The sequence below is a fragment of the Rhamphochromis longiceps genome, linkage group LG4 (assembly GCF_057381845.1).
Source record: "Rhamphochromis longiceps isolate RC_006_pf linkage group LG4, R_longiceps_female_GT1.1, whole genome shotgun sequence".
NCBI classification, from domain to species: domain Eukaryota; kingdom Metazoa; phylum Chordata; class Actinopteri; order Cichliformes; family Cichlidae; genus Rhamphochromis; species Rhamphochromis longiceps.
Window position 1 is genome coordinate 39,183,237 of NC_140560.1, and position 11,440 is coordinate 39,194,676.

At 47.7% G+C, this 11,440-nt stretch overlaps 1 protein-coding gene across 2 annotated transcripts; it reads left to right on the top strand.

The window, feature by feature from the left end:
* The first annotated feature begins 5 nt into the window (after positions 1-5).
* Positions 6-7,380, top strand: LOC146672383 (leucine-rich repeat-containing protein 3-like). 2 transcript variants are annotated; one of them, XM_085404984.1, is made up of 7 exons: positions 6-80; positions 635-793; positions 5,625-5,979; positions 6,185-6,310; positions 6,401-6,562; positions 6,633-6,711; positions 6,847-7,380. In XM_085404984.1, the coding sequence occupies exons 3-7, from the start codon at positions 5,731-5,733 to the stop codon at positions 7,077-7,079; spliced, it is 849 nt and encodes a 282-aa protein (XP_085261110.1). In that variant the 5' UTR covers positions 6-80; positions 635-793; positions 5,625-5,730; the 3' UTR covers positions 7,080-7,380. The 2 variants fall into 2 exon arrangements, with proteins under 2 accessions (XP_085261110.1, XP_085261109.1); XM_085404983.1 differs by lacking the exons at positions 6-80; positions 635-793 and adding an exon at positions 4,892-5,232 and having other exon boundaries at positions 6,185-6,562.
* Positions 7,381-11,440: the final 4,060 nt, after the last annotated feature.

Consider the following 11,440-nt stretch of genomic DNA (forward strand, 5'->3'; position numbering starts at 1 on the left):
GAAGTGCATGAAGCCCCGCCCACCGGACACCTGTCACCTGCCTGATAGAAACAGGAAGCGAACCAGCCCCCGGGCACTGTGTGAGTACTGACATAAGTACTGCATGTGCTACCAACACGGAGTGCCTGCAGTACTCGGAGCCATGGCTCAGTATTATTGAATAACACACGTTGGATCGGTATTTAATTAGTCCGCGTGCTCGTGAAGGATGATTTTAGTGCCGTCAGTCGCTCGGTGAAGTCGCGATGAACACACTCGCTCTGCTCAGTGAAAAGTTGCTGGTTTGATTCCAGCCAGAGTCTGGGTCTCGGCAGGAAGGCCAGTGCAGAGCGCCCCCTCGTGGTCGTGTTTATGTCGCTGAAGGTTTTCACTCTGATGATTTTATAGTTGAGATCTAATAAAGAAAACTGAAGGTAAAATGATTTTAACGGTAAAATAAGGGACAGAAACGTGATGACGCTGTTAGTATAAGAGCAAAGTGAAACTAGTGATAGTGTTAGGCAATCGATTGTGTTATTGATTTATTTGCATTTGTTTATTGAGTTTCTCACGGGTGTTTTTATAAAACCACACTGACGTCATTTATTCATTTCTTTAATTATGTTTTTTTTCTAACAGATTTTTTTTCTTACAGTTTTTCCCTCCGTGGGGTCACGTGACGTTGTTTCTGGTGGGCGGCAGTTTTCCTGTCGTTTATTTATTTGACTGTATTTATTATTTCGTTTGTGGGCGGAGCTTCGTCTTCAGTCGCTGCCCTGTCAGAGCTGTTCGTCTGTGTCTGGAGCAGCAGCATGTGAGTACAGCCCTGCTGTTGTTTGTTTGTTTGTTTGTTTGTTTGTGCAGTCACAGATCGGTTTCTGGCTTTTTAGGATGCGTCTCCATGGTAACAGTCTTGCTTCAAACCAAAAAGCTCTGAAACATTTGGGATGTGAGCAGCACTGACAGCTGCACAGCTTAGTGGAGATACAAGGTTAGCATGGAGGTAAATATCATGACAGCACTGAGAGTGGGTCCACAGAGGTGGTGATGGAGCTGAAACAGGGTTTAGAATAATATTAAAATAATACTGTATAATAATAACACCAACAATAATAATAATATAATAATATTGTTGCTAATTTTACATTTGTGGGTGAAGACTTTGTTCTGAGCAGATCAAACATGAAACAAAGGCGCGTGCGTCCTGTCAGCGTGCGACAGCCCCGTTTCCTGTCCGTGCGGTCAGACCAGAGCGCTCTGATCTCTGTTTGTTTGGTGATGTCACAGAGGACCAGTCCTCTGGACGTGTCTGTGCTTCGGCCTGTTGTCTGAACTAAAACGTTTGACCTCAAATAAAACAGGAGTAAACGTCTGACACAGGGAAGGCGAGCACGCCGCCGGCCTCCATCACTGACCTACAGTCAGCTTTAGTCTGTGATCCCATGCCAACATCAAACTGAAGTCTGGGCCGGGATGTGATCAGGATGCAGTGCGGCTGGGTCAGGGTCACACCTGAGTCAGGACCCTGTCAGGGAGGGGCTTGAACGGTTTCCATGGCCACACATTATATCAGCGTTACAGGAGCGTGACGCTTTATGTTCAAATAATGATGATAAATATTGATGAATACAAAAACACATTTGTGGTCTGTCATGTGACTGCTGTGAAGCGTTGCTCACGACCTCAGCACAGGTGATGATGATGATGATGATGATGAACTCACTGCAGCTGTTACAGTACACTGAACAGAGACTTTGCCTCCTCCTGTGTCTTATGTTTTACGGAGTCGTGGCTCAGTGAGAACATCCCGGACTGCGCGCTCAAGCTGGAGGGCTTCCATCTGCTGCGCGCGGACCGGCAGGCCGCTCTCTCCGGTAAAACCAAAGGTGGAGGTGTCTGCTTCTACATCAATAGTGGCTGGTGCACAGATGTAACAGTGATTGCTCAGCACTGCTCTTCCTCTCTGGAATATCTTTTTATTCACTGCAAACCGTTTTATTCTCCGCGGGAGTTTGCTTCATTCATCCTGGCCGCTGTTTACATCCCGCCAGACGCGGATGCGCAAGCAGCTCAGTGCGCACTCGCAGAGCAGATTCTCCACACGGAGCGGACATTCCCGGACTCTCTCATCATTGCTCTTGGGGACTTTAACAAAGCCAATCTGAGCCATGAGCTTCCGAAATACAAGCAGTATATTAAATGCCCGACCAGAGAGGAGAGGACATTGGACCACTGCTACAGCACGATCAGCGGGGCCTATCGCGCGGTGCCGCGCGCTTCACTCGGACTTTCTGATCACGTCATGATCCACCTAATCCCCGCGTACAGACAGAGGCTGAAGCTCTCCAAACCTGTCGTGAGGACCAAAAAACTGTGGAGCAACGAGGCTGTGGAGGAGCTTCGCACGTGTTTGGAGACCACAGACTGGGACACAATGAAGGCTGCTTCTAACAGCTTGGACGAGTTTACGGACACTGTCACCTCCTATATCCACTTCTGTGAGGACAGCATTGTGCCATCACGCACCAGGGTGAGTTATAACAATGACAAACCCTGGTTTACTCCTAAACTCAAAAAGCTGTGGCTGGAAAAGAGAAAGGCGTTCAGAAGCGGAGACAGGGACTGCTACAGAGAGGCCAAGTACAGGTTCACTAAAGAAGTGGACATTGCCAAACATCAGCACTCTGAGAAGATGCAGCAGCAGATCTCAGAGAATGACTCGGCCTCTGTGTGGAAAGGTTTTAGGAATATTACAAACTACAAGCCTAAAACCCCCCACTCCACTGATGACTTGCTCTTGGCCAACACCCTTAACGACTTCTACTGCCGTTTAGACGAGCCATCAGGAAGCCTTCACACCTCCAACGACCCCAACAATAGAGGCACTTTGGACACTCATTCCCCCACCTCTCCCCCCTCCATAGAGCCATCACCACCTTCAAACTGTTCACCTGCAACACCCCCCTCCTCACCCCACACAAAAGAGGATTTCACACCACCTCCTCCCACCACAACTCTTCATATTCATGAAGCAGATGTGAGGAAGCAGTTTAAGAGTCTGAATGCTCGGAAAGCTCCCGGCCCAGACGGTGTGTCTCCTGCCACCCTCAGACACTGTGCAAACGAGCTGGCCCCAGTGTTTTCTGGCATCTTCAACTCCTCACTGCAGGCATGTCATGTGCCTGCCTGCTTCAAGTCCTCTACCATAATCCCTGTCCCCAAGAAACCTAGGATCACTGGACTAAATGACTACAGACCCGTGGCTCTGACATCTGTGGTCATGAAGTCATTTGAGCGCCTAGTTCTCTCCCATCTCAAGACCCTCACGGCCCCCCTCCTGGACCCCCTGCAGTTTGCATATAGAGCCAACAGGTCTGTAGACGACACCATCAACATGGCCCTACACTTCATCCTGCAGCATCTGGACTCCCCAGGAACCTACGCCAGGATCCTGTTTGTGGACTTCAGCTCTGCCTTCAACACCATCCTTCCAGACCATCTCCGAGACAAGCTTTCCCAGATGAATGTGCCTGATCCCATCTGCCGGTGGATCACTGACTTCCTGACGGACAGGAAGCAGCACGTGAGGCTGGGGAAGAATGTCTCGGACTCCCGGACCATCAGCACCGGCTCCCCTCAGGGCTGTGTTCTTTCTCCTCTGCTCTTCTCCCTGTACACCAACTGCTGCACCTCCACCCACCAGTCTGTCAAGCTAATCAAGTTCGCAGATGACACCACCGTCATTGGGCTCATCTCGGACGGGGACGAGTCTGCCTACAGGAGGGAGGTTGAACGTCTGGTGTCTTGGTGCAGCCACAACAACCTGGTGCTGAATGCCCAGAAGACAGTGGAGATTATTGTGGACTTCAGGAAGCACACAGCCCCACTCCCCCCCATCATCCTGACTGACACCCCCATCACCTCTGTGGACTCATTCCGCTTCCTGGGTACCACCATCACCCAGGACCTGAAGTGGGAGCCCACCATCACCTCCGTCATCAAGAAAGCCCAGCAGAGGATGTACTTCCTGAGGCAGCTGAAGAAATTCAACCTGCCAACACGGACGATGATACAGTTCTACACTGCAATCATCGAGTCCATCCTCACCTCCTCCATCACCGTGTGGTACGCTGGAGCCACTATCAGGGACAAACAGAGACTGCAGCGTGTTGTGCGCTCTGCTGAGAAGGTGATTGGCTGCAGACTCCCATCTCTGCAGGACCTGTACACCTCCAGGACACTGCGGCGTGCAGCTCGGATCTCAGCTGACCCTTCTCACCCTGGACACAGTCTGTTTGACCTGCTCCCCTCAGGCAGGAGGCTCCGGTCCATTCGCACCAGAACCTCTCGCCACAAGAACAGTTTCTTCCCCTCTGCTGTTGGACTCATGAACAATAACCACATGACTGTCCCCGCCACTAACACATGACCCTACGCTGTGTCACTGCATCATTTCATGTCTGGCACTGATCACCACCTGCACTCATGTATATATCTTTCTACGTAGCACTCATAACTCTTACTCTCATGTATATATGTTTGGCACTGATCACCACCTGCACTCATGTATATATCTTTCTACGTAGCACTCATAATTCTTATTCTCATGTATATATCTCATGTATATCTCATGCACATATCTTTCTTTCTACATAGCACTTTAATTCTTATTGTCTGCACTGAAGCACCGCAGCAATTTCCTAATGTTGTAAACCTCAACATCTGGCAATAAACCCATTCTGATTCTGATTCTGATTCTGAGTGTGAGGCTTCTGAGTGGGTGGAGGAGCTCAAGTGTTGGGCTGTGTTCACAGTGAGCGTGGATGGATGTAGTCCTGCGGTCAGCTGGAGGTCACTTCACTGTAATCCTGTCAGTTTCTTATCAACAACAGTTCACTACTGAAAGAGCACAACAGGCTTTTATTGTGAAAGGCAAGGACAGGAAGAGTCCTTTTGAATAGAAAACACTGAGGAAGAGGAGTCACATGACAGGATGACAGAATTCCTCCTTTTACATGAGTGCTGAGACAACAGGAAGTTTGAATCTCAGTCAGATTTTTTACCCGGATCAATAAAACATGAACAATGTCACTGATTATTATTGATCTGAGGCTTTATTGATCCAGCTAACAGTAAGAACTCGAATTTGTAGCTGTGAACAAAGGCTACGTTTACCACAGTGATGAAAAGTTTCAAAGTAAAAGCCTCGTCGGTGTAGCGGAGCCCAGAGGAACAGACCAGCAGCTTTAAAGGGTTCGAAGGTTAACTTCTTTTTTCTTCTCTCTTCTTTCTTAATCCCTGTGGGAGGATTTAATCTGATAATCTGCTCATTTCCTCGTTGGCTTCATGAATCCGTCTCCTTTATCTTCTTCTCATCCCTTTGTTCTCCTCCTCCTCACTCTGTGTAATCCCCGCCTTAATCTTTTGTTTTCCTGCTGTTTTGTTACAACATTGTTTTATTCCAGAAACTTCCTCTCCCGGCGCCTGATATCAGTAACCAGTGTTAACAACAAGTTAATAATGATTATTGATCAGCTGACCGTGATGGTGTGTTTCTGACGTCTGAGTCTTTATTCCAACAAACATCAGTGTGAGGACTGGAGTCTGCAGGGGGCACCGCTGAACTTTGAACTGTTTTTCTGCAGACAGGCTCCACCCCCGGCTCCCTGCTGCTTACACCGAGTCAAAATGGCCGCCAGCAGCTGAACATGTGACAGGAAGTTAAAGTAACAAGTCGACTCTGTGATCATCATGTCCCACGCCAAGCACCTGCTGCCGATGCCTTCCACTGTGGTGGATGTTTCACTGCAGAGGATGCCCCGCCTCCTTTTTCTTCTTCTTCTGGTGTTGACGTCACTCAGCCTGGTGTCGGCCACATCACCGCTCACTGTGGCATTGTGGCGTCGTGGCAACCGAGTCTCCACTATCAGCGCCTGCCACCGACTGGAGACAGCAGACGGAGGACTGACGGTCCGCTGCAGTGGACTCAGACTGACCCAGGTGTGTGTGTGTCTGTGCGTGTGCGTGTGTGGCTGCTTTTCCTAGCTTCAGGTGGACTTTAGCCTCTGAATGACCTGTGAAAACCTCCAACCCGAGAATGAAACTACCCCTGACTTTAAGTTCTCAGGCAGGATGAGGATGTTCTTTAAGCTTTAGCAGACGGCATCCGTGCGCTCACAGTATCCAGGTGTGTTTGTGCGCTCAGGTACCCATCGGCCTGCCGAACCGCACCACTCGTCTGTTTCTGAATAAAAACCTGCTGACCTCTCTGGCGGCCGACACGTTCTCCAGTCTGTTCCTGCTCGATGAGCTCGACCTGTCACATAACCAGGTAGTGAACAGCTCTTCATACCAGTTTAGAGTATGCACCAGTTTAATACCAGTAAGACACAGCAGGATCATACTGTTTCGCCCTCCTCAGCTCTCCTCACTTGAAGACGGTTGTTTCCGTGGGTTGGACTCGCTTACTTTCTTGGACCTGTCGTACAACCGCCTGTCCACGCTGGAGCTGCCGGTGCTCGGCGGTCTGCAGATTGAGGCCAACCTCACACATAACCCCTGGCACTGTGACTGCAGGATGGAGGTGTGCACAGATGCAATGATGTGTGTTTGTAGTTCACACAAAGTCATTACAACTTTCTGTTTGTGTTTAGATGTCCATGCCTCAGTTGGATCTGGACCCGACCTCACTAGCAGAAGTTGTCTGTGCAACCTCTGATCTCCCAAACCTCGGTAAGCTTTCTCTCAGCAGATGTGCTGAACAAAGAACACACAACACATCATTTTTCCTTCTTTTGTACCATTTTGTTCTTTACTTTTGGCTACACACTGATTTATGGTCTGACACTGTGTGATGTGGTGTTACAGGAGCTGTCGGGATACCACTGGTTGTGCTGATGGAGGACTGGGATCTGTGTTTGTCTGTGAGGAGAACCACTGATGTGGTGACACTCGTCACCATGTTCCTCTGGCTCTTCATGCTCATCTGCTACCTGGCCTACTACATCCGCCAGAACCAGGCGGTCACACGCCGAAACCTGGAGTACCTGAAGTTACTGGAGAGCAAAAATCCTTATAAACCCAAAAAGACAACTTCATGATGACCTTTTGGAATTCCTGAATGCCTGTCTAGAGTTACCCACAGCTGTGTTTTCCCTCAAAGACATCCGTAATGACTTCCAGAGCAATTTCTTTGCCCACAGTCAAAGGAGCTTGCAAAGAAAAGCATCTGGACTTCTTTAAGTTGCTTGAAGACGTTTCACCTCTCATCCGAGAAGCTTCTTCAGTTCTAAGGTCAAATGGTGGAGAGTCCCAGATATAAACCTAGTGGGAGTGACCCCCCACAGAGGGACAAAAGGACCCCCTGATGATCCTCTAATCGCCTGAGCCAATCAGGGTGTGGGCCCCAATCAGGAGGTGGCTCTTCTGTGTTGTGCCATGCGCTTGTGAAGCGCATGGCACAACACAGAAGAGCCACCTCCACAGGACAAGACTCAGCAGTCCATCTGCATCTAAAGGTCAAAGGACACTCTTTCGAGGATGCCAATGTTCACATTTTGGACAGAGAGGACAGATGGTTTGAAAGAGGAGTGAAAGAAGCATCTATGTCCACTGTGAGCGACCATCTTTGAACAGAGGCGGGGCTTACGACACCAACTCTCTGCCATCTATAATCCAGATTTGAGATCCTTCCCAGACGCCTTAACGCCCACTCACATCCTGGGCCATCTGACCTCAGGAAATCACATGATAAGGTGGGGCCAGGTTTCACAATGAACACACCCGAAACTCTGGCTGATTGGGGCCCACACCCAGTTTCACACCTTGGCTCAGGTGATTAGAGGATCATCAGGGGTCCTTTTGTCCCTCTGTGGGGGGAAACTCCCACTAGGTTTATATCTGGGACTCTCCACCATTTGACCTTAGAACTGAAGAAGCTTCTCGGATGAGAGGTGAAACGTCTTCAAGTAACTTAAAGAAGTCCAGACGCTTTTCTTTGCAAGCTCCTTTGACTACGATGACCTGGATGACTGAGAACCTTCACAGACATTCTTTGCCCACAGGTGCCCACGGGACTCCAGGTACCTTCTGATCAGTTGCTCCCCTCCAAAAGTTACAAAAGCACATAAAGGACTCCCTAATGATGCAATGCAATACCTCACTGACACTCAGCATCTCTAAGGAACCACAAAGCTTCTCTAGAATGTGATCATGTACTTCTAGGTCTTCCTCTGAGAACCCTGTAACCTTCTGAAGCACGTCTTCAGAGTGTCCTGTGAAAGATTTCTACAACATATTCAAGTCCTCCTAGAACCTTCTCAGTCTCTTCACAAGCCCATAAGCCCTTCACAAGGACTCTCAAACTTTCCTGTGACTTCCTTATAGAGACTGTTTGTTCTCCTAGATCGATGTGATCTGAGTTTCTCAGAGATGTCTGATACTAGTTTTCCACCGACATGGTCCCGGTGGTGGTGCAGATCCAGTTTGGTCTTGGTACCTTATCAGAACCAGCCTGGATGACGTCCTTCCTCTAAGTATCGGCTCTGGGGAAAACAACATCAGAAGGACCCCAGCCTGAAGCAAAAAAAACACCGAAACTTTGCGTCTTTACCAACTGTTAGTTTCCACGACACGCTTACCATGTTTTGAAGGAAGGAAGGTTCAGGGCTTAAGCAATCAGCATCATGGGCTCATCCGGTTAGAAGAAGAATAAGCAGCCATCTAATTCAGAATTATTCTCAGGGTTCTCCTTTTATTCTCGAATAAATAAGGCAAAGAAGGAAGGAAACAAAGACACTCATAGACTGCCACAGCTGAAAGAAAACAGGAAAACAGAGATTTAAGTTACTCATTCCCTTAAACAATACATAAAATAAAACCCAAATAGAACCTCACCTCAGCTGCCGCCCCGTGTGGAAGTGAAGAAAGAGTGAGCCAAAAGTGAATGCAGTCCTTATATAATGTGTGACAGGTGAGTGCAATCGAGAACAAGCACCACACCCAATCAAAGGTGAGAGAACTAAACAAGGTGCATCTGGTGAAGTGAGTGGTACCAGTTCAGACTTTTTGCAGGAGAAACACGTGAAACTGGTTCTAGACAGGATGCTAGCCGTGCTTAGAAAACACGAAGAGCTGCAGTAGGACCTGGTTACCAACAATAAACAAAAGCCCTCAAAGTTCGTTCTGCAGTTTTCCTTTCTTCTGAACTTCACCAACCACAGCATGGCTGTGCAGCAGAACGTGTAGGTACACAAAGACTACACATGCTCACATTTCACTGTGAGCGGCCCCTTCACCTGAGAGGTGATGCTGCTGTATGGGCAGATGGTGATTTTGATTTTGGGCTGACCTCTCTGTGAGGAAGCCGCAGGGATGCGTGAGAATGTAAAACTGGTCACTGAGAGGTTACTGAGGAAGTTCTAGGATCCCCTGAAGCTCTTCCTCAGGTGGCTTCCACAGTCAGGACCGCCCTGAGTGGTTTTTACACCAGCAGGGGAAATATTTTTCTTTTTAATAAATGAATCATGACGAGGGAACTGTTGTTGCTCTCCACTTGAAGGCTTTGTGCCTTTGCAGCGTGACGTCAGCAGAGACAGATATAAAATCACAGGACGGTCGTTTGGCTGTGAAGCTCTTCAGGAAGTACTCTGACCTTCCTGACACCACCATGAGACTTTCTTAATATAATGCCATAATGTCATTGGTCATCATCCTATGGTTTCACCCACACAAAGACATATTGGGCCTCGAAGTTCTAGAGAAGCATTTTGGCAGTGTTGGGGAGTAACTGAGTACATGCACCGCCGTTATGTATTTAAAATACAAAGTATGAGTAACTGTATTCCGTTACAGTTACCAATTAAAAGATGATATTCAGAATACAGTTACTTTGTTGAAGTAAATGGATTACATGGCGGTCTTTTCCTGTTTCATATGTTCGGCTATGTCCTCTCTATTTTTGGTAATTCCACGCCGGTGGAAACCCGAACAAACACGCATTAAGAGGCTCTAATGTCTCAGTCTCACGGCCCACGTCACCCCTACCTGCAGCAGCATAATGATTGGAAGAAATATTTTTTAAAAATTATTCACAAAAATTGTTTAATATGAAGGCAACAGGCAGAGTGTTACAGGCATCGCCCTAAAGAATGTAGCCTGATGGGCAGTGTAGTCCGTGCTGCAGGGAGAATGGACTGCCATACCCGTGATGTGTCTGTGAGCGCGAGGAGGGAGAAAAAGGAAAGGTACGAGCTGTCACGGAGCAGAAACGGGAGCTGGAAGCATGTAAATATAATAATAACCACTGCAGCCAAACAGAGAGCCTGACGAGCCCAGCTGTAAGTAAGCTATTAAGACTCGACTGTACACCGTGTTCGTGTTTTCCTCTGAAACAATAAGCTCTGCTGCAGCAGCCTTTCAACGCCTCTCTCTGTCTCTGCTAGCAAAGTGACCCAGACAACAAAGTAAAGCTAGTTTTCAGCTACGAGCCGACACGAACCCGACGTATCAGCCAGAGGTCCCTTTACTACGGTTCAGAGCCGCGGACCTGTTTTATATACGCGTGGAATAGTTTTCTATACGAGATCGCTGCAAAAAGTGCAGCCTTACCTAATGTCCACCTACTGTTACTCATTTATATTAAGATTTAAACATCTAGTTGGTGTGACGAGTAACCTTCAGTAACAGTAATAAATAACACAGCAATAGTACATTCATGTAGTTGTAAAAAGCATGATAATATATTAAGTAATCCAAAGTATTCAGAATACGTTACAAAATACTTGTAATCTGTAGTGGAATACATTTTAAAAGTAACCTTCCCAACACTGCATTTTGGTTTCTTGAAGATGTTTGAGGCGGTACGTGTGATTCAGAGAACTGTTCCCTGGCTCTCCATCAGCCCTGTTTGTTTGAACTGTGTCCTCTGTGTTCAGTGAGCTCAGCCGTCATTCTGACTCCACGCGTGAAATAAACCATTTGTTCTGCTGAGTTCATGTCTTTACTCTTATTCTGACTTCATTATTCTGACTCTAAAGTTACAGAGACACCATCGTTATGTTCGCCACTTCATATTCAAATAACATCAGAAATCACAGTGTGTTCGGCACAGTCTATGGATCCCTGCAGGGTCAGAAATCCGCGGATCAATGCAACGCACTAAAACACATCTCTCTCACACACACACACACACACACACACACACACACACACACACGCAAGCCCGTTCAGCTATCTTAGTGAGGACCTTCATTGACATAATGCCTTCCCTAGCCCCTTAGCCTAATCCTAACCATTAAAAATGAATGCCTAACCCTGACCCTAAACCTAACCATAACCTAATTGTAACCCTGACACTAAAACCACATTTTGAGCCTCAAAAAGGTCTTCAAACTTGTGAGGACCAGTGAGTGTGTGACTCACAAGTGACAGATTTCGGTCCTCACAAAGATAGCTAGACAGG